The 23,931-nt window shown below is 42.5% G+C and overlaps 1 protein-coding gene across 4 annotated transcripts in view; it reads right to left on the minus strand.

The window, feature by feature from the left end:
• APPL2 (adaptor protein, phosphotyrosine interacting with PH domain and leucine zipper 2) overlaps positions 1 to 23,931 on the minus strand; it is a 54,678-nt gene that overhangs the window by 6,721 nt on the left and 24,026 nt on the right. For all 4 annotated transcript variants that reach the window (XM_039485003.1, XM_039485020.1, XM_039485029.1 and 1 more), the window contains 12 exons: positions 22,012 to 22,099; positions 17,835 to 17,876; positions 17,667 to 17,725; positions 16,092 to 16,238; positions 13,081 to 13,163; positions 5,370 to 5,528; positions 3,602 to 3,790; positions 2,258 to 2,300; positions 2,120 to 2,176; positions 1,927 to 2,015; positions 567 to 725; positions 350 to 399 (listed from right to left, as the gene is read on the minus strand). In XM_039485003.1, the coding sequence (XP_039340937.1) occupies positions 350 to 399; positions 567 to 725; positions 1,927 to 2,015; positions 2,120 to 2,176; positions 2,258 to 2,300; positions 3,602 to 3,790; positions 5,370 to 5,528; positions 13,081 to 13,163; positions 16,092 to 16,238; positions 17,667 to 17,725; positions 17,835 to 17,876; positions 22,012 to 22,099 (1,165 nt within the window). The remainder of the gene's footprint in view (positions 1 to 349; positions 400 to 566; positions 726 to 1,926; positions 2,016 to 2,119; positions 2,177 to 2,257; positions 2,301 to 3,601; positions 3,791 to 5,369; positions 5,529 to 13,080; positions 13,164 to 16,091; positions 16,239 to 17,666; positions 17,726 to 17,834; positions 17,877 to 22,011; positions 22,100 to 23,931) is intronic.

Here is a 23,931-nt window from a genome sequence, read left to right on the forward strand (position 1 = left end):
GCATGGTAGGAGCCCCCAGCTGGGGCATCCCAGCCCTGCCCCTTCCCCCCCCCTCCAACAGCTAGATTTCAGGGTCTGATGTGTTTTTCACGGCCTTTATTTGGGTACAGCCCTACCCATAAGCCTCAGTCGGGATCAGAGGCCCCTTATATTAGGTCAGCGTTTCTCAAACTGGGGGGTCCCAACCCAAAAGGGGGTTGCAAGACTATTGTAGGGGAGGGTCGTGAGAACAGCAGCTGCTGGTCGGGCACCCAGCACTGGGCTGAAAAACTATCTATAAAGCCGTTAATACCACTATACATACGCTTGGGAATATTGCCCCATTACAAAGAGCCAAAAAAGTGTTTACCTTCCTCATCGTTCTTGCTGTCTTCAGATTCTCCAAATGGGTTTGTACGCCTGAAAAATATTTTTAAGAAAATCTAATCACATATGTGCTCAGAGCAGCCGACTGATTTTATGAAAATTCTCATCCGTTTGAATGATCACACACAAACGTCGGAAAGAGAATAGCCCTTTCCTCTCAAAGCGTCTGGTCAAAGTTGTTGAACGTTAGCTGGCTGTACCTGCCACCTCTGTTTTGATCCAGGAATTCAGTTGCAGGAAGTACCATGTCAAACTGAATTGGTGTTCCAGGTGCAATTAACTCTGTGCAATCGGGTTTGGTGGACAGTTCTTTAGGGATGATCTTGTCACTCTCCATCTCCATATTCTTCACATTCTGGCTACATGGAAAATGGAGAAAGGTTTTGAATGAAAATGTAATGTTATAACGTTGGAAGGAAGACAGGTTTACGCCAAATCCCAGTGTTCATTGCCCCCAATAAGCAAACTGCAATATTAATACATCACTGAGGCTACTAACTGAATTTCTCTTCCTCTTCATAGTCATAAATAAAATCACTTACTAGTGAAAAGAAATGTTGCTACATCCGAAAAGAAGGAACAAATTCCAAATGAGAGCCAGTGCCTGCTCTTGGTTACATGTTACCATGGTGAATGATGTGCGCACCACTGCCCTCTATTGGTTACAATCAGAACTGCGCCAGTCTATCTGCTCAAGTACACCTCCACCCAGTGATGAGCTGACTACCTCGCACCGCCCCATCCAACCCCCCCTCCTTCCTGACTGCTCCCCCAAGACCCTTGCCCCCATTCAACCCCCCTTTTCCCCACCCTCTGACCGCCCACTCTACTCTAATTTGCTCTACTTTATTTAGTGCTCTGCTTTTAGGGTCATGCATTCAGAGCATGAATATAGTCAGTCTCTGGAGCTGGCTTTGGAGCCGTCACAGAGACTGAGGAGTTCTTGCTGGTCAAGAGGCTGGATTTCTCAAGAAAAGTTCAATGGAAAACGTTTGTTTGTTACATCCAGGTGCACACAGCTTCATTACCAACCTCTATTTGGGGTAGAGGCTTTAACACCTGACTTGAATGGGTCCAGGATCAGACCCAGCAAAGACTGCAGGACGACTTCTTGTGCTGGTTTCAGAGTACAGACAGGAATAGGGAAAGGCAGTCTACATCGAATTTGTATGGTGACAGCATTCAAGGGCCCCCAATTAGCAATCAGGACCCCATTGTGCTGGGCACTATACAAGCATAACACAAAATTGTCCCTGCCTCGAAGAGTTTACAATCTAAGTATTGTGTCTGTTTCATAACAAATGAATAGGAGAAACCCTACCTGTATGTTAAAACTGGAAGTGGCTGGGGCCCTGATCCTGCAAGCTGGACTGTATGCAGCAGAGCCCTGAACTCATATTGGATCCCATTGCCTTCACTGGGATTCCACACAGGCACAGGGATCTGCTGGGATGGACAGAGTTGCAGGGTCACGGCTTCCCACATCTCTCTTGCCCCACAAGCAGAGTCTGACTGACTGCACAACAGCAAAAATCACTCCTACAGAAAAGCGAGTGTTACCTGGGCCGCAAACTTTCATGTTTTTTTCCAAAGCTTGTGATAGGGGTCACTGCCTGAAGGGCCGTCTGATTTAACTTGATTGCAACAGCCTACAAAACAAAATGACATTTCACCCTTACAGCAACGCTATGAGTCCTGTGCTACACCAACAAAGCAAGTTGGAAAGAACAGATGAAAACAAACAAGCTCTCACCTCTGGATTGTCGGTGAGATAGATCTGCCTGGAGATGTTGTTGATTGCACATATCCACTGTAAGGAGAAAAGAAACTGAACACTCCAAACTATTTAAGGGATAAGAAAGTAAAAACGTTAATCAGTGAAGTATTTTACCTCCTCGTATTCTTTTTTACTTTCTGCTTGAAGGGTTATCCCCCTAAAACACAAATATATTAGCTTCATGTTTTTCTTGTATCATTGTTATATTACATGCTCTCACTCTCCCTGCACACAGAGACAGTTTCAAGGGGGGAGACTCAATAATCTCAAGTATCAGAGGGGTAGCCTTGTTAGTCTGGATCTGTAAAAAATGACAAAGAGTCCTGCGGCACCTTATAGACTAACAGACATATTGGAGCATGAGCTTTCGTGGGTGAATACCCACTTCGTCAGACGCAAGTGGGTATTCACCCACAAAAGCTCATGCTCCAATATGTCTGTTAGTCTATAAGGTGCCACAGGACTCTGTCGCTTTTTTCAATAATCTCATAAATTGATCTTTAACTACTGCGATTCTATATCATAGATAAGACTAAGAAAATCACAAGCCGTGATTTCGCTGGGGAAACCGCATCTTTTAAACACACACCACAACTTTCTATAGTTGCCGTGAATTTGAGTGGTGTTGCGACCCAGTGCGCCAGGTTGCAATACCACTCGCTCAGCTTTGCGAGCTGCTGTGCAGGGTTGCAATGCCACTGAAACCTGGCCCAGCTGCCCTTCCATTATGCTGGCTTTGAAAGCCAGGTGGGACACACGGTGTCCCTTCTGTGCTGCTGCCCTGCTCGGGAAGGCAGGCTGCGTACCTTGGCAGAAGGTGCTGCAGCTTACATGGGGGTATACCTGTTTCTATTTTTGTGTGCGGTTATTTGTTTTATGGTACCTGAACTGACCACACCGAAACCACAGCTTAGCTTTAACAAGCCACGGCTGCAACTTTTGCACCAAAAAAATGACTCTGTTACAGCCTTAATCCATAGAGTTATAATGGACACCTGGCTCTGTACTCATGTTGATGGTACTCACAAGTACTTCAGCTAATGAAGCTTTCACAGCACTCTGAGGTAGGCAAGTCGGTATTCACATTTTGCACATTGAGCTATCATAAATCTACAGAGGCAGCGAATGTCAGAGCTGGCATTCTGGAGTACATGACTCCAAAGTCCTACACTTAGGCTACTAAACTGTGCCTCTCTGTGAGCAGCCAGCAACCCGAGTTGTGTGAATACCCTATTCCTAAAGGACACAACATTCATCATTTATGCAACGTGCACACTTGATTTAAATGTGCAAAAATACTTTTATTTTCTGTAGGTCAGCGTTATGATGGCAATCCAGCTCAGTTAAAATGGCTGTCACTAGGGAACTGTGTTAACACAACAATTAGGCATTCTGAAACCCCATCTGGTACACCAGACATGACTGGTTGCTCTCTAACAGAAAACTTGTGACCCATACGATTTTCCTGTAGGAGTGGTGATTTGAAAGCAATATCGTCGGTCTTCACAGTCCACTGCCATTACAGAGCAGTTATCCAAGTCCTGAATCAGTCCTCCAGCTACTGCTCCCCTGGGCTGGCACATCAGGTTTCCTCCTTGAGTGAAGAAATAGAGTCTGTCCCAGGTTGTAGTCACCAGGCCTGTTTTACTATAGGGAATACACCAAATTAAGACCAGTTAGCAGTATTTCTAGTTAGAAATAACCCCCAATTCAATTCCTGGATCAGAAACCACCCCCACCAAACTCTGAGCAGATCCTGCTGCAGATGCAGGGCTGATCCTTATTGTCAAACATGGATCTTTGTAACTTGTAAACTAAATTTCAACAAACATGTCAAAAGACACTCAACCACAATGCAGACTCATCCCCAGGGCAAGCTGAAGGGTTAAGGAGCAGCTGGTTTTGAGTGATCCAAGTTTAAAATGAACAATCATTTGCAGTATTTCCTAGCTGCGAACAGCAGAAGGTTTAGGGCAAACAACTGAGATGAGGCTGCACGGAATTTTATTGTACTCTATTAAAAAAAAGATGCAGTAGAACCTCAGAGTTATGAACACGTTGGGATTGGAGGTTGTTTATAACTCTGAACAAAACGTTATGATTGTTCTTTCAAAAGTTTACAACTGAATATTGACTTAATAGCTTTGAAACTTTACTCTGCAGAAGTAAAATGCTGCTTTTAACCATGGTAATTTAAATGAAACAAGTACAGAAACATTTTCCTTACTTTGTCAAATCTTTTTTTTATTTTTTTTTTCATTTAACAGTACTGTACACTGGCCTTTTTTTTGTCCTTGCTGCTGCCTGATTGCAAACTTCCAGTTCCAAATGAGGTTCTACTGTACTTTTGATTGATCAGGAGCAGCAGAAATTTCAACACAAATGGGCATAAATTTTGAAAAGTTACACTTCTACAAGTAGAATCTTATATTGAAAGTACATTCTTCTATGGAGTCATTTACACGATGCTGTAACCCATCTCTTACTCTGCTGTTAAACCGTTACATTTGTAATCCAGTTAACTATCAAAAACTGTTCAAATTAAATGGAAACTGATATTTAAGTTATTTCAAAAACACAATCAGACCCCATCCACCTCTGCTGCTCTTCCATATACATAACTCCTGCTGAAGTCAATGGGAGGGTTAGGAAAAGAAACTCTGCAGAATTGAGCTCTAGTGGGGTATATGTTCAACGCTAGGGACCTGGTTTCTCTGTACAACTCCTGTTGGTGTAAAGGGAAATTTTTGTGATGAAAGCCCTAAAATCAAAAATCTAGCTCCTCTTTGTAAGCAGTATTGCATTTTCATTAGCCCATAAAAGAGAGAACATCCTGATCCCAGTCTCAGAGGCCCCAATGAGCTGCAGACCTCAATCCAACATGACATTTTATTTTTAGACACTCAAATGCATGAATTCAGGCCTTGTAGCTGAATTCAGCTAGAGGGAAAACCAGTTAGTTACAAAGGGGAAGACTTTCAAAAGCCCCTAAAATGTCTCAGGCTCCTAAATCCCATTTTCTAATGTGATTTAGGAACTGAAAGGTAAACTTTTCAAAAGTGCCTAAATGATTTAGGAGTCTTAATCCCACTGATTTTCAATGAGACTTGGCCCTGAAATCACTTAAGTGCTTTTGAAAATTTTACTCAAAGAATCTTCATGGTAGATATAATGCAGAAATCAGCTGCCAGTCACACAGACAAACAAGGTGGACTATCCTTCTTACTTTCTAAGATTAAGGTAACCAGCCTTCTGAATAAGGTTTCTGTTGATTGCTGGTGAGGTGACATCAGAATCCGGGGTGTAAACAGACTCATTAACTGAAAGCAAGTCCTGCTGGGATACTCTCATGGCATCAGCTTCAGCATCCAATTCTCCCTGTATGCTGGAAAAAAATCAAAGTTGTTTTACTGCCAGTCAGTTAACCCAGGGAAGCATCTAACATGTATGTAATCCTGCAAGAACAAAAATATTTATGTTAAATACACTGTATGCTACTGTGGCACAGCTGGATTAAATGCACAAAAGGTGTTTACACACAGTTCCCTGCTGGTTTGGAATAGTGGAAAGAGAAAGTGGATTTTTACATGGATTTAAGAGGAAAAATAGTTACAAGAATACACATGAAAGGATCTCTATGAGCACTTGGTCAATGAATACAGGAAGGAAGGAATGGAGAAAAGAGATGAAGATTAAGGAATTACTCCCAGTAAATTACTCTGGGATTACAGAAACAAGATGCACCTGCAAAAGAGACATAGAAAACTTGTGTAACACAGGTAAGGCTGTGGTTTTAATTTGGTAGCAACAGTATCACCAGGTTCTTCACTTGGTGTTTGTCCTGAAATTCTGGTGTTTAAGAACATGTGTGCTTGGCAGCTAGTTTGTACAGCATGCCTACAGTAAACACATTTACTGCATTTCTACGAAAACAGCATTTACTGTGACCGTATTTCAAACAGTACTGTGTTTTTTTCTTGGACTGAGTACTGTTTGCACCAACGATAGCGGTTTTCTTCCCCGAACATTATAAAGGAGAGTGATAAGGAGAGAGGAGATATGAAAATGACCAAAAACCATGAAATGATGGCAGGATTATATTCTGTTTGTCACAGCAATGCCCAAGGAACAGCCAAGAAAGGGGACCCATTGTGGTAGGCACAAACATAGCGTAGTACACAGTGCGGGCCTGAAAGAAGTTACCGTCTAAATAGAAATGACAGGCACAGGGTGGGGGAAGGAGTGGAATACACAAGCAGACCGAGCATTGTGATAGCAATGGAGGCCGGGGGTGAGTGAGCAGTTTAGTTAGAAGGGCATAAGCTACATGGAAAGAAAAGGTAAGGGGCTGAAGGGGACAGGGCAGGATATTGGAGTGAAGCTGAGGTGAAGAGACTGTGAGGAATGCGAAATGCTAAACATTAACTGTGAAAATCAGGCTGGGTTGATTTGGTTTTTTGAGACACAACAAAGCTTCAAGCAGCCAAACAGCATTGTGCATATGCGTTGTGACTGAAGCTGAGCAAACAGATGCAGTCATTAATACCAAATCGGCATGTTCCTAGTAATGTTCCTGCTGGGCTTTATAATAATGTGTCTTGGCTTTCGTAGAACTGGTTTGGTTATTTCTGAGAACTGCATGATTAACTGGAGTTCCTGTCACTGAACCACTGATTAGTTGATCAGAGCCTTTCAAAAGCCCTACCCACTTTCAGAAATGCTCTGGTGGCAGCTGTCAGCCTACAGAAGGGCAGCAGAGTCCTCCATCAGTCACACAGGCGTGGACTCAAAGGGCCAGATTTTTCACCCTTATTCACACTGAGTTGACTTCCATGATTTACTCACCTTAGTGTTATTCCATGTGAGTATGGTTTGCAGAATCTGACCCAATCTGAAGCTGCCACAACTGTCTTATCTACAGTGGTCTTGGAGGAACAATACAAGGAATTGCTACTTAAGGAAAAACAAGTGATTTGGGGCTAAAACTTAGGTTCACTCTTTTAGTTGGGGCTTACAAAACCTCTTACAAATAGACTTTTTAAAAAAAAATCACTGTAAACAGGAGGGGCAGAGTGGGTTCAAACATTCCCCTGCATTACTGGAAACCCTAACCCCGCCGTACTGGTTAGTGCATGAAAACCAGAAAGTGACACAGACTAAACAAAAGTCTGACCATTCTAGATTCATTGTTCAATATTAAAGAAATGGAAAAAGGGAAGCATGTTAGATTTTAAAAATTCTTTCCATTGTAACACTGTTATTGGAAACATCAATAAGATTTATTTTTTAAATTTCTATTTTCCTCTTGACAGTGTCCCTTCCAGTGCAGTGAAGTCAAGTCTTTCACATTTGTAACAACTTTAAAATAATAAAATCTTCCACCTAGACATGATTTAGAAAACAGACATGGTTAGAATTAAACAAGCAGAACCCAAATCTGTCTTCACATCCCTATGTAACTCCCATTGTGGTGAATGGTAACTGCAAAAGGGTCTCAAAGTACCAAATTCAACCTAGAGGAAAAAACAAACAAACACACAGATGCAGCAACAGACACACTACAGTGCTGTACAAACGTGGATCCACAGTCTCACTACTATGCATTTTCAGCTTCGGAGTAAATTCACATTAACTGATGCTGCCTGTACTAATGTGAAAAGAGAGCTAAGAGGTCTGTGTCATTAAAAACTAGCAGACTACCTCTATACTGTCTTTTTAGTCCTAGTGCTTGAGCCAATCAGAAGGCAACATTTTGACCGATTTCCATGACCTGATGGACCAATCAGACATACGATTAGTCTAAAAGTCCTGCCTCTGCAATGCCTCCATTAGAAGCTCATATTTGGCCAGACATCCCTCCTGCCCAAAGAGCCATTCTGGGCTCAGTCCGGAAGTGACTGTGGGTCTGTATGCCCTTCTGTGTGCGGCTGGCCATTCTGAAAAAGCCTTAAAGACCGACAGGATAAGTTTGATGATATTCTTCCCTGGTTATAAAAATGGTGGTTAGCTAAGAGTGAGACACAATGGGCTCGATCCCCAGGTGCACCGCAACAGCGTTTGGCTCCCCTGGGGAGAAGAGGGACCATAGGTGACTTTACACCACCTTCCTGCACCCTCTGGTTCCTGATCCTGGGGTCTGCCAGCCCTATTCCGCTGAGAATTCCCCTAGGACAGGCTAATCCTCAGAGGATCAAAGCAGCAGCTGGGGATGATGTTCTAACCAGTGTCGTTCTAAAATAATGAACGAGGAAGGTCACTGTTTTCAGAATAGGAAAGAAGAAAGCAGTTTATATTAAGACCAAGGTATATTATGGAGCACTATTAATAACATTCAGGGTCAAAAATGATACCTATTTAAGGCTGTCTTCTAAGAAAAATGAACAAAGAGGATCCCTTATAATAGTTTGTTGCTAAAATGGAACTTTCAATCCTTTGTGGCCTTCTGATGTTTTGGTAGCTGTTGCTGGAGACGTGGGAATCTGTAAACACCAAGCAGCCTTCTGATCTGCAGAGGTCTTCAAATGGAAAAAGGAGCTATAGCTATACCTGACCTATGCAGCTGTTACTCTGATTGTCCTAACAAGTAAAGGGGTGAGAGCAGGTTCTACAGCTAATAGAATGATGAACCTGGAATTACAGAGGAGGGTCCCAATACTTGTGTCATTTCACTCCCCCTAGAGCAAGACTCTGGCTAGATGGAATGAAGAAAAAGTTCTTCCCTTTTTCAGCTACGGAAAGCTGTTTTCAAAACATAGGCTGAAGATATTAGACCGAATAGTCAGCCTTCTGTATCTGGGCAGGCGCCTTGCAAGGACAATATGCTAGAAGACATTCCCTCCTTTCAGAAAAACTAACAGCATGAAACATCGGATTTTTCTACTCGGTTTTCCAAGCCCTCCAGGAGTTGCTTCTCCTTACCATCTATTGGGTGCAGTCAGTAAGAGGAGGTGGTATCAAATAGTTGTCACTTAGCTTACAAAAAGAAAATCATCTGGACCTGCACATATAATTTATGCTTATTGGAATGTGTGGACTTCTGCTGGCTGGGATTCCCTCACAGCTTGTGTGTGAAACCTCTGAACGCGTGAGGCAGCAGGAGCTCCTTTAATGCCTCAAAGACATAACAAATACTCAAAGTAACCCTACAGCCCATATGAAATATGGCACCCATAGAGCTGGCGACTGCCCACCTGAGCCAGACAGCAAGCTGCTTCAACTGCATTTGGGGCCAGTTCTTCCATTACTGAGACCACAACCCTACACTTGATCTGCTGCTTGGGAGACTAAACTTTATAGCTCCTGTAGTTGCTGCTGTTCTTTTGGGGGTCATAGCAGTGATAGTAACCTGGATGAAGAACATTGCATTTTAGTCCAGGTTAGGCAGGATCTGACTGACTAAAGGCATATTCAGTCTTACGCAGTGTTATAGCTCTGCTTTGCAATGGCTCATTTCCAGGACTTCCAAACTTTGAAAAGCCCCACTCCCAGAAAAATAAAACCAACTGTGTTCCCTTCAATCCCACGATGCAAGGTTAAAGGCTGATCAATAGATTTGAATTTTAACTAAAGTTAGATTGTATTTTAAAATGTGTCAGCTTTTTAGTGTAAAGAACGAAAGTCAATATTGGATATGAGATGCTTGAATACATTATTTAAATTATACTTAAACATGAAATAGAACATTACTTTCTATGTTTAGAACAGTGTTGCTTAGTGATTTTTTTTTATTATTTTTTTTAAACAGTAGCGATTGAGGCAACACTAATATTTGTCCTCTAATAAATCACCTCTCCTATACGGAGTTTATGCGGGGCCTCAGGCTGGGCTTCCATTCAGTGGGGCTCTGCTGGGCTCCTGGGGCTTGTCTCCTCCCTAATTGCAGAGTGGGTTGGGAGGGAAAGGCTGGCATCTCCTAAGCCCACCCACTTGTGGCACCAAAAAATATGGATCACTCGGACGACGTATGATGATTCCTTTCTTTTTTTATAGGCTTTGATCACTCAGATAGTTAACAGTATTGCTATTTAGAAGTATCATCATCTGCATCTTGGTAACTCATTGAGATGAATAGTGCTATTCATGCCTCTTCAAGACATTGTTTCAATCTTTCTGCAAACTCAGGCAGACACCACTGAACTGGTTATGCTTGGGTTGTGTTTTCAAGCTTCTATTCTAATCACAACAGCTAGAGACTTGGTTTTTAAATGAAAGCTGAGACTCTGGAGCACAAGTGAGAGTCCCATCTGCCTCTCTGCCTCCAGCTAGTCCTTTGTGCTTCCTCACAGGAGTGTCCCCTGGCAGTAGTGTAGCTGGGGGGGAGCAGCTGCTCCCCTAAGCACTCACTCAGCGCTTCCCAGCACGTCCAGGTCTTCGGCGGCACTCACTTCGGGCTCCGCTGCATGCATCTTGTGGCGGCAGTTCCTGCGGCTGGTGCTTCTCCTGCTCCTCCCGCCCTCGCTTTGTGGTGGCCGGGTGACGCTCCTCCCTATGCCCGCTGGGGGGCACCTGCTACCTTGCGGCTCCGGCTGTGCTTGGCTGAGGACTAATCCAGTGCAGGTGTCTCTCAGCAGGCAGCTCTGGGTCTTCGGCGGCGGGTGCTTCAGTCACTCCGGGTCTTCGGCGGTCGGTAATTCGGGGCGGCAGGTTCTTTAAAAACAAAATCTCTAGCTGTTGTGATTAGAATAGATGCTAAAATAGAAGCTTGAAAACACAACCCAAGTGTAACCAGTTCAGTGGTGTCTGCCTGAGTTTGCAGAAAGACTGAAATAATATCTTGAAGAGGCATGAATAGCATTATTCATCTCAATGAGTTACCAAGATGCAGATGATGATACTTTTAAGTCTTTGGCAGCAAGACCTGGGTTCCCCCCCACCCCTTCGCTGCTTTGCAGCAGGTGGTGCCTTTTGTTATGTATTCACTCCCCCTGCTCTTAGAACCTGGCTACGCCACTGTCCACTGGACTTTGGGAAACCCAGGCTTACTCTATAACATGTTTCTATGGTCTAAACTAGAGTGGGAAAAGTGCCCTGTATAAACAGATCTACTGTATATAGACAAAACATTGTGGCATCTCATAAATAGAAGGTACATGCTATCTCTGGGGAGTTTAAAAAATGAACTTTAGCCTACATGAATGATTTGAGCCATAGGGAGGGATCTTTGTAAGGACTGTTTAATGTGGAAAGGATAAAAGTAAGTCAAAGTAGGAAAAAGATGTATAAAATAAGGAACAGTTTAGTGAAAGCCAGTCACATGCTTTTATATGCCTTTTCAAACAGTCCAGAAACAAGACAGGCGCTCGTTGGAAGTTAGAAGGCAGCAATATTGAAGCTGAAAAAGAAAATACTTTTGTGCAAACTGTAAAGAGAACTCACTATTGCGGGATTTTATTAAAGAGAATGGCTTAGTGAAACTGAAAAATTAGACACTTCTATGAACAAAAATGGCAGCTGCAGTTATGTGACTGCAGATAAAATTGACTATCAAACTTATGTCCTGAAGCATGAGGATTGTCTGCCAGCTGGGATCAGGAACAAATTTTCCAATCTTGGTATAGTATAAAACAGTTGGGCAAGTGCATTGGAGGGGGTTTATCCCTTCCTTTGAACCAGCTGGCATTAGTCACTATCACATTCAAGATACCAGAGTACATGAACCATTGATCAGTTCTGGTACGGCAACTCCTTTCTAGTACATATTCCAGGCTATTTATGACCTTTGCTCTCACATGAATTTATACTTAGAAGGCCACCAAGCCCAGAAGAGGCAGGGATTTGGATATGCCTTTGTTAAAAAACTGGAACCCTTATTTGCTTTTTACAATTTAGTGTCCCACCTAAAAGTCTGTTTAGTGCTTTATCTAATCTGTCCCAGTTAGAATGTAAGATTTAAAATGTTTTCAGGACTGTCTATAAATTCGGATTTCACTGTCAAGTTCTGGTCTAATGAGCATTAATAATAAGGAAATAAATTTCCATCGCCGTTAGAAATGCAATGAAAAACAAATGTTTGCCAAATGCATAAGGACAAAATTGGGAAAATATTCAGTAAGGGCCTGATCCAAATCACATTGAACTCAACAGAAAGACGCCCATCAATTTCAATGTAGATTCTAAGCCAGCTAGGGCAAGGATTGTCTTTCTTCTATGTTTGTTCAGTACCCAGCATAATGGGGTCCCAATCCTGAGTTTGGGCACTACCATAATATTAATATTCATTAATACTAAATAGGCTTTACATCAGGCCCTAAACTATTAGAAAACAGAAATCAAACAATACAGATGATATAAAACAATGTTATTAAAATGGTTAGGGGGGGTTGTTGTTTTTTTTGGCTTAGACTACACTTTTCCCCATTTAAAAGTTTTTAAGTGACTTCACATACAGGACATCCTTTTCCAACACAGGTGCTCAACTCCTGAATTTCTGTGCTCATGAAGGGAATTAGGTGTTTATTTACCCTCTTTATGCTCCGAAATGCTGATCTGTGTGTCCAAAGATGGGCTTTTGGATGTCCTTTAAAGGTACCCAGATTTAAAAAATTGGGCTTATGGTCTTATTTAATGTACAGTATTTGGGCTTTATTCCAAAGATCCTCAACTGCCATTGAAAAAAAAATCTCTGGCTCTGCTATGCACATATTCTCTGCAATGCAGATAGTATATTCCTTTTATACACACACACAAACACACCCCTCCCTACCCATCTGTTCTTTCACACAGTGAAGTGCAAATGAAAAAAAAAAAATCAATAAACTCTGTTAGTCCGAGCCCAACCCTGCAGCCGTCTGGTGGAACTCCTCTCCTGAGTAAGGACTGCAGGACTGGGCCCTGTCTGGGGCAAGCCCCATCTAGGCAGGGAAGGACGTTAGTAATCTTGCTTGAATTTAACACAAATAAATACAGAAAACCAAACTGAAACCTAGGTGTTGTGTTACCTTTGAACCATGTTTGAAACTGATGATAAAAAGCTGTCCATTCTTTTGGAAAACATCTCTGCTCCCTTCTTAAAAAAGTTAATCTGCAAAATATAATAAGGGTATTCTGGAAATTATCTAAGAAAGGTTTGTCATTCAAATAATGGATGGTGGGGCAGGTGCTGAACATGATCCTGTGGTGACTGATGTCACAGACTGCCATTCGAATCTAAGGCATTATTTAAACACCAACCTCTCCTTTCCTACCTCTTCCTTTCTGCCCCCCAACATGAAGGTTAATGACCACTGACAGTCAAATTACTAATATTAGCGCTATTAACTAGCCTAAAGAACCATGTCACCCCTCTTCCATCCTCCAGATTTGTCAGCATTGTGCAAAACCTAGTTATGTGTCAGTATGCACTACCGTGCCCCATTCTGCTGCATAAGCCAGGGCCAGGATTTCCCCCTTAATTATGTTTATTAGGCCACGTCTACATTAGAGACATCTGCTGGCATAGCTAGGTCAGTCAGGGGTGTAAAGATGTGTATCCATGACCAACATAGCTGTGGCAGCAAAAGCCCCTACTGAACCTGCAGTTATACCAATAAACCTGTGCTTTTACTGGTATAGCGGGGGCGAGGAGGGCTGGCAGTTTTGCTGGTATAAGCTGTGTCTATACTAGGAGTGCTTTGCTGGTATAAGATACCCATGTAGCTACACCACCAAAGTACTCCTAGTGTTGACCTGGTCTGAGATGATCCTCCCTAGCATCTGTGCTCTTAATCAGCGTAACCAGATGACTGCTATGGAAGAAATGGATAGAGGGTGAGGAAAACAAACGCTACTCATTCTGACCAACTACCCTTCCCAAGAAGAGTTCACTGAGACTATTTTAGTTAGTGGCTCTTGAGTTGGATGGAAACCTATAAAACCAAGTGTTAATTCATTATTAAAGAATCAAACACTATTCATGCATTAACTATTGGTTCATACTAGATCCCATATCTTATCTTACTCTCATCTCCATGCACAGGATGAAGCAGCTACTGCATATAGACACTAACAGTTGCTCCTCCCACCAAATTATTTCCAATATGCTATGCCTCATACTCATCCTCTCTTTGGAAACATGAAACACAAGGTGTGCACATTTTAGCTGATTGATTAATATGGACAACTTACAGTAGAAAGACAGATAGGCACTTTACAGCTTCTTAGGTCTGCATATGAGTTGGCTTCAGGCTGGCCTGACACTTTGCATTCTCACAGTAACAAGGCATTACCATATAGGGCATCCAAAGTCCACAATTCCAGCTTGGCACTTTGTTTCCATACAAGCAGATAAATGGGAATGCCTTGTGTTACTCTGCAGAGAGGCCCCAGTGGTTAAAGTAGATTGAAACAGGAAGGGAAGCGCTTGCTGCACCAGCCCAGGAGGGGGAACTGTGAGAAAACACTACTCACTCTAGACAGGAAGAGGGAACATCATTTGATTTTAGCTGGGGAAATCAGTGCAGTCTTCCCATGCTGTGATTGACACCTGTGCCAAGAGTGAGTAAACTCCCTCTACTGGTGTAAGAGGACAGAGAATTCTTATGTGTCACACCTTTTGCACAGGTGGAGATGATTATGCAAAGTACAGGAGAGTTAAGAAACAGACCCACTCTATTTTTGTCTCAAGTGGAAGTACGAAGCATCAGAAATCTCATGCAAAGGCCTGTTCTCATGAGACTTCCAGCAGTTTTGCAGACTAAAGCAGTGTGGATAATTTGCAAAGAAGGCCCTGAACTACTTGACTTTTGAGTTTTTTGTGGTTTCCCCCTCACTAGATAATACTGCATAGACCAGTGGTCCCCAAACTTTTTACCTCGCGACCCCCCCTTACTCCTGTCCACACCCCCACCCCCTCTGGAGCCAGGGCCAGGAGCAGATATGTGGCTCCAGGAGGGAGGGATGCGGACACGGGTAAGGGGGCTGAGGCTGGGGCCATAGCTGGGGGCAGGGGTGGAGCCTCAGCCACGGGCCAAGGCCAGCAGCCGGGGCCCCAGGCGCGGGGCTGGCAGCCGGGGCCAGGAGCGGAGATGGGTGGCGCTCCCTCCCCACCCAGTGGGGGCTGGCCCAGGCCCCAGCCATGCCTCCTCCCATCCAATGTTCCTCCCTGCCCTAAGGGGGTGTGCCCTACAGTTTGGGAACCTCTGGCATAGACTTATTATTTACACTCAGTTTCAGGTCCTGGTTCTCATTTACATTAAGGACCTTTTACATCATTCTGGCAGTGTAAATGGACCTTAAAATAGAGTGCTCAAAGTGCTGTACAGATATTAATCAATTAATCCTCCCAACAATCCTGGGCAGTAGGTTTTTACTCTTACTGCCACATTTTATGGACTTGGAAACCAAGACAGAGACTTGGCCAAAGCCACACAGCAAATCACTGGCTGCGCAAGGATTAGTATACAGGATTTCCAAGTGCTCAACCCACTTGACTACACTCTCTCTCCTATTCTCTAACACATGCTCCAGTTCCTGTTCACACTAGACTCCTTATCAGCATGCTGAATATCTCATGCTGGGAAGTAAACTTCCCAGCACAGGTGAGCTTATAAAAGCACAAAGTGAACAATGAACATGGGAGTAAATTTTGTTGTGATGACAGTTTAGTGTCCACACCATTCAGCTGACAACGTGCTGATTTTGCTTTTGTGTGTGTGGTTTTTTTTTAAAGTAGTATCTTTAGGAATAGCTAAATGTCCAACTATCTGACCATACATAAAGAACAACTTGAGTAAGGCATTGCAAAATTTGGCTCAATATGCACGTTGTTTGACTAGAGAGAGGAAATATACAGGTTCACACAGAAAGAATAAAAATGGCAGCACAACATTTTAACAGAAAACATTTTGAATAAGGTTTTCCCTATTTTCATATGTCAGCTACCACAACTCCTTCTATGCCAAAATGTCTTTCATATCCCAGAGACAAGTTCCTTTAAGTGACATTTCCACTATCCTGGCTTTGCTGTACATACCTGTCCTTGTGTGTATCCTAGCATAGGTTCCATCATTGCAATTCTCTTCCTGTACTGCAGAGCATTCAGGGCACAGTAATACTGTAATGATGAAAGATGCTGCTTCCTCCTTGCATTTGCCACCTCCTTTACTACTTCTGTCTTTAGCTGAATAAAAATTTGTGCAGAACGTTAAAACTGACAGTCATGCAACGCACAATCATGTTCTGGATATATCCAGATCACTTACTGATTATTTTAATGTCATAATTAAATATTTATTTTTCATTATGGGAAACAATATCCCCATGACAAGATAAAAACAAGCATTAGAAGTAAAACAATTAATATAGGCTCTACCTGGAAACATATTTAACTGCCTCTCTAACTTTAATTGATTTATGCAGTGTAGTTATAGCTGTGTTGGTCTCAGGGTTTTAGGGAGACAAGGGAGTTGTGGTAATATATGTTATTGGACTGACTTCTGTTGGTGAGAGAGAAACTTTCGAGGACCTGAAGAAGAGCTCTGCGTGGCTCGAAAGCTTGTCTCTCTCACCAACAGAAGTTTCACCTCGTCTCTCTTCAAGCACATGAGCAGCTCTCTGGGCTATAAATAGCACAACTACTACATATTTTAAATTGTAAGCATCAGGTTATGACTTCAGTTACATCAGCGTAAGTCTGGAGGAATTTCACTGTAGCGGAGATCAGAACCTGGTCCTATGTGTGTGTAATTCATAGAATTAATAATTCTGGGGACAAGTCACAATCTGCTGCATCTCCAAGCACATACATCCGATACAGGAGCTAAACACTGCATTCTGATCTGCAATGTAGATCCCTTAAATGATCTTCTGATCTTTCTAAAAGTGTAAAGCCACCTACTGGCCCAATCTTACATTCTTTGCACACTTCGTACTGAGTAGGAGGCTTGGGTGTGCAAAGAATGCAGGATCAGTCCCACTGACATCACATTCATTTGCTGTAGGTGGAATGAGAATCAATATCCAAAGACCTGCCAGGCACACTGAAGAGGAGAATGTAGTCCTATAAGCACAGCAGATATATGGCATTATTACATCACTTCAGGTACAAACACCCTGCATCAATAATCCTCTAGTACAGCATCCTCCCTTTAGAAGATTGTTAAACAGATGGGTTTTTACAGCAGGAGGCCTATAAAAATCTTTATGGTCATTTTGGATTTCTTCTGTTGTGAAGAAGTCATCCTTCAGCTCTCCTTGCTGCCTTATGGCCTCAAATTCAATAAAACACTTAAGCACACATGTGTGACACTGAGGCTGACTCACAGTCCTGGGCGCTCCGAGAAGCAGCACAACATGCCTTACTTGAAACATATTAATAGTTCCTTCAAGTTAGGCACATGTTTCTGTACCTCTCTCAACTGAGGCCTAAAAGCTTTGTTGCTGACTCAAAAGGCAATCACTGGGAGTCCTGAGCTACTGTGGATTCAATCCACAAAACCCAGAAGTTTGTACATTTGCCAATGTTGTAGTTAAAAATGAATATGTAGGCAGAGCCGCTGATTAAAAACTTTCCTTACGTTAAGAACCAAACTATAAGACTTTTTTTTACCTTTTCATTTTCTCTTCTTTTCGGTAGTCGGCTATACTTTGCCATGGAGAGATCATGTTCTAAAAACAAGAAGCATTTTCAGCATCATGGCATGGGTATTCACACAACATGTCTCCTGTGACATAATTAGTGCATGCCATTAGAAACAAACAAAAATATGAAACATACCATTGCTAGCAAGGCCGAAAAGATCCTTTAAAGTGCTTACTTCTGAAATAAAAAAAAAAGTCAACACTTCAGAATGGAGAGAGAGCTATATACATTGCTTATTCAAGCAGAATCACAACAAAACTAACTCCCTTTAGAGGTAACTTGAAGGACAGTTGCCTACGTCATTTTATTCCTACAAACAGAAACGTGTAATTTATGTTCATGTCTTGAAAATAAGAAATGAAGAGCAGCACTTACAAAATATTTGCAAGGAGCCGCTGGCATCTCCTATGCTCCCTGTTTGTTTCATCCATTTGGGGCTTGTCTTAAATTATAAACACCTCAAGGCAAGCACAAATGAGTTCCCAATCCTAACAGGGCCTTTGGGGGGGTCAACTGCACTATAAATAATTCCCACCCTCATGCTCTGCTGTGCTTTACTATTCACTTTACTGATCCACTTCCCTCCTTACTGCAAGAAACACTTCTCTTCCACCAATGTACCACTTGGTCACATGATGCTCCACTGCCAGTCCCTTGCTGGGACCTCCAGAAAGGAAGCATGGAAGGAAGCACCTGTACACGCAGGTAGGTAAGATTTAGCTAAACTTGCTTTACTGTACAAGCTCTGACAATGGGAAAAGATCCCATATGTACAGGTGTAATTTATACAAGGAACCTGCAGATTACTTTGTCCATTACCAAAGAGAAGCTCTCCTTTGTCTAAAAAAATCTGTTTTGAACAACATATTGCCAGTGCTTAAATGACACATAGAAGCTGTGTGCCCACCAGTGACTGCAACAGCATATGAACTAGGGCCCTGATCCTGTAACTGGATCAGACCTATTCTGGCAGACCTTTGTGCCTTTGCGGAGCCACAGTAACATCAATCTGGATGTGATTGCTGGGTTGGGGCCAATATTAAGGATATTGGGCAAAATGTTCTGATTGGGCTGAGGAAAGGTAGCTAAGTAAATAAGCTGGTTTTCAAAGGTGCTGCTATCACTGCCCCCTCCCGGTGCACTGTAACTTGCATTAATCTCTTCAGTAAGAATACCCAGTAGGAAATTGTGAAAAGCTTAGAGAGAAATTGCAGGATTTGTGTTCCTCACCAAGGTACCACGTGCTCTTGGATGAGCGAGACCAAAACTGTGCTGTAGCTCAAGGCCTCCCCAGTGTCTGCATTCCTCTAGTGCAAGAGAGTGGGAATTCTGAGGCAGCTTCAAATTAACTAGTATATGGAGGTTTTTATTGCATCAAATATGAAAAATAAGGCTGTGAGTAAAGAATTGCTTGTACTATTATTAGTTAATTTTTTTCCTACATCAATTTTTCAGTGGGCAACTGTACTGAAAATGCATAGCTGCTTTTGGGAAGCAAGAGATTTTGGCAGCTGGACAGATAATAGATGGGACTTCGGCATCCACAGAATTGGGAGACAGTTTGGGTTCTTGACACCTCTGGGGCTTTAGATACTGGGGATGAGCTATATCTCCTTGCCCTCTCCCCGCCTATGAACAAGGGTAGAGGTGATTTGAAATTTTGGGTGCAAATTACACACACACACAAAAGGAAGGCCACCAGTATGAAGAGAGACAGGAGTTTTCTGAGGGGCTGGCTCAAGACTATGGAATGAACTCCTCCAGGAACTAAAGACCATTACAAACCTCACCATCTTCTGCTCCAAGTGCAAGGTGCTTTATTTTTACCTTCCCTTCTCTGACTCACACACAATGCTATATGTTTGTATGTGTTAATTAAAAACAAGACACACTGCTGTGCATACACACTTTTCCCCCTGGGAAAAGGAGGAGAACAAACATGTGACAGATATTAGCCTAATGCACTATTGAAAGGCACTCAGATACTATGATGAATACAGTAACTCCTCACTTAACATTGTAGTTATGTTCCTGAAAAATTCGACTTTAAGTGAAATGATATTAAGTGAATCCAATTTCCCCATAAGAATTAATGTAAATGGGTGGGGGGAGGTAAGTTCCAGGGAAATTTTTTTTCACCAGACAAAAAACTATATATTTTTTTTGTATGGGTATATATTATATAGTTTTTATATACTGTTCACAGCTATGATGATTGTGAAGCTTGGTTGAGGTAGTGAAGTTAGAGGGTGGAAGAGGGTGGGATATTTCCCAGGGAATGCCTTGCTGCTAAATCAGTGGTTCTCAAACTTTTGTACTGGTGACCCCTTTCACATAGCAAGCCTCTGAGTGCAACTCCCATATAAATAAAGTATTTTTTTAATATATTTAACACCATTATAAATGCTGGAGGCAAAGCAGGGTTTGGGGTGGAGGCTGACAGCTCGTGACCCCCCACATAATAACCTCATGACCCTGAGGGGTCCCGACCCTGTTTGAGAACCCCTGTGCTAAATGATGAACTAGCACTCAGCTGAGCCCTCAAGGGTTAAACACATTGTTGTTAAGGGAGCCTCTCACTCTATGAGGCAGCAGGAATGGAGGGGAGGGGAGATAGAATAGCAGACAGAGACAGACACACACCTTGTGTGTGGGAGAGAGAGAGAAATGCACACTGCCCCTTTAAGTAAGCTGACCCACTCTTAAGTGCATTGTCTTTTTAAGCAGATCAGGAAGCTGAGACAGCAGCTGCTGCCCCAGGCTCTCTCTCTCTCTCCCTCCATGTCCCCACCCTGCTCTATATGGAGAAGAAGGGGTAAGCGGGGTGTAGGAGCAGGGGGGAGGGGGACACCCTGACATTAGCACCCCCCTCTACTCCTCCCCCTCCGCACAGCAAGCAGGAGGCTTGGGGAGCAGCTACAAGGCAGAGGGCAGGAGCAGCACATGGCAGTGGGGGGAGGGACAGCTGCAACTGCTAGCCTGCTAGGTGGCTGCTGCACAGGGAACTTAGGGGAGCGGGGAGCTGATAGGGGGGCTGCCGGTCCACCCTGGTTCCAAGTCCCCACCAGCCAGCTGCAACGGGCTGCTTTTCCTGTAAGCATTGGACAAAGCATGCGGCTGCCAAACAACGTTAGAAGGGAGCATTGCACAACTTTAAACAAGCCTGTTCTCTAATTGATCAGCAAGGTAACAATGCAACATTAACCCAGACGACTTTAAGTGAGGAGTTACTGTACATATAAGAGTAGAATAAAAAAATGTAACCCCTTAAGCTCCAGCCCTGCAAACACTTACGTACGTGTTTAACTGTAAGCATGTGAGTGGTCTCACTGAAATCAAGTGAGCAAAGTTAAGCAGATATGAAAGCATCTGCAGGACAAAGATCTTGGTATTTGGACATTATGTGCCACTTGTCTTGACACCTCCCACAGAACTATTATAAACAACACGCATTTGTGACAGGCCTATTCATGTCATCATAGTCTTAACTGCTCTATAGTGATGTATGGAAATGAAACAGGCTGAAAATCATTATTTCTCCAAAGCATGTTTTCTTTCACAATTATACTGTTTTCTCTTCCAATAAAACCAGTTCAAACAAATGTAGGCACGTAAATGCCTGCTGAAGTGAGCTGAGCATGGGAACTATTTATTATTATTTAAAGTTGAGATACAGTCAATAAAATCTAATGCTTCTCTTGCACGTGCTGGTTAGACTCTCTCTGAACTTGCACAGCAATCTGCTTTCAAAATTATTTCAAAATATTTGCACTGTTATTTTCCTTTGTGAGCAAGGAATTTCCAATTTTGCGCCATCCTGCCATCTGGATCTTTCCATGGGTGGCACAGAGTTAGGCACATTTGCCTAAACAGGGGGAAAAACAGGTATGCTTTGTAGTCAGAAAAATCCTGCCCCTGTTTTTCAAACCCAGTTTTCTCACAGAAGGGTTAATATTACCTCTCCTTTCAGATGTTCACACGCCTGGTGCATCGCTGCATTCCATCAGCTTTATGCAAGTATGACACCGCCGAATTCAATTAAGTCACATTGGTATAAAAATAGATCACATGGTGGAGAATGTGGCCTTGTATTTTAAAACAGGTAGCACGTGCGCTGGACTTCTACAAATTTATGTCTGCTCAAAAATGCTCAGTCTAGCGGCAAGTAAGAAAATATCAGATTTTTCTGGCAATTAATACAAAACCAAGTTTCTTAATGACAAATTGATAAACAGTCAACAGCTTACAACAAAATATTTCAGGCATCAAAAGTTACGAGTTGATAGCAATTTGGAATCTAACCAAAACTTACCTGTAAGATCTTTTTCTCGAAATTGTATGATCGGGAGAACCATTGTGTCCGCAAGCTGTTTTGCCAGCTCAGAATGGAGAATGTTAAGCTGAAAGGGAGAGAAATGATCTAAAATACTGCATTGTGCACAGAGTACTACAGACACACTGTCATCAGCCCGTGAGCCATATAGGCCTCTGTATGCAGTGTAGTTGTAACCGTGCCAGTCCAAGGAGCTGAGAGAGACAAGGTGGGTGAGATAAATAAATATTTTTTATTACTACAACTACATTGCGTACAACAATGGAAGGTATCAAATTTAGCCATCTGAAATGGAAACTCCACAACATGAAGAAAAAGCATCCCCAGAGGTCTCACATTCTATAACCGTGTAACCACTATATACAACTGCAAATATGCTGAACAGCTCTGTAGACAGACTTCAGAGAAACTGAGGCACCATTTACTGCACTTCACATGCCCCAGAAGGGACCACCTCAAACGAGAAATCATCACATGCTCCCCTACATGGAGTTTATAAAAAAAAAGTACAGACGTCCCCCCGACTTACGCAAACCCGACTTACGCAAATCTGCTAGGAATAGGAGGGTTGGGGGGAGGGTTTCGGTTTTTTGGGGGGGGGAGGGGCAGCGTAATTGTCGGGTATACTTTTCCAACTTACACAAAATTCGAGTTACACAAGGTGTTCCGGAGAAGAACACTTGTGTAAGTCGGGGAGCATCTGTAAAGTTACTTGGAAATCATGCAAGAAATCCAAAACAACTATAAAAAGAAAAACAGACAGATAGCCACCCAACACAACAACAACAAAAAGTGTAACCAACTACAAGTACTCCACAACCACAGAACACCACCTCTGGGATAAACCATGGTACCAGTACCCACCAAGTAGACACTGCACGACACCCAAACATCATCAGTTTATCAAGACTAACCCTCATTGGAGCTGCATTATCTGTGCTCTAAGGGACTGAACTTCTGCCCTACCTCAGAACCTGATACCATACTAACCTGTGGAGAACTAGAAGAATTCTTCCACCTGTCTCCACCTCAAATAATTATTTCACCAGAATGATGACACCACTCACAATTACCATGTCCCCATGACAGAAGTTGGTCCAATAAAAGGTATTACCTCACCCACCTTGTCTCTCCAGGTGTATTTCAAGTATTTGTGTTTACATTTCTCTTGGAATTTAAAAATTTATCAGGGAACTAGTTATTGGGCCAAATAATGCCAGGCTTGGTGGTCGTATGATATTTCTGATCCCAGATGGAGGGAAAGACCAGGTGTCAATTTATTATTATTAATAATTTTGACCTTATACCTAGTTACCTGGAGTATTAAAAACCCACCAAAAACTAATACTGAGTCAACCCAAAGCATTTAAGCATTTTCCTCTGGAAAGGGAATGCACAGCACTACTGAATATAATGCAAACTCAGTTGCTACTGAAGTCAGTGGAAAGCCTGCCACTGACTGTACTAGGAACTGGATCAGATCTGTAGTCATCAACAGTTTTAACAGCTTCAACAAAAATGACAGTGGTAAATGTCCAACAGTTCTCCAGGACCCCATAAATTAAGCTTGCTGAAGGAGAGGCTTTGAAGCAAAAAGGTTACTGCCACACTATTTACTGTCTAAATACTGGTTTCTCACTTGGGCTGCACCTGGCACAGTACACCCACCTTGCACAAACAAAAAGAAAAAAGTCCTTGAACATTAACTCAATTTAGTCTCAGTTCCCAAATAAATTGTAAACAAGTGTTGTTCTTTATACTTTTAATGTTTTAATTTTAAAAAACTTCACATTTTATCAATATTTTCTTTTTTATTTGGATTGATTTTTCCCCTTTTTTGGTGCAGGGGAGGGAAATAGATTAAGGCCAATATTTTATAAAAAAGCAGCAGCATCAAGT

This window comes from Mauremys reevesii, linkage group 1 (genome assembly GCF_016161935.1).
Source record: "Mauremys reevesii isolate NIE-2019 linkage group 1, ASM1616193v1, whole genome shotgun sequence".
In the NCBI taxonomy this organism is placed as follows: Eukaryota; Metazoa; Chordata; order Testudines; family Geoemydidae; genus Mauremys; species Mauremys reevesii.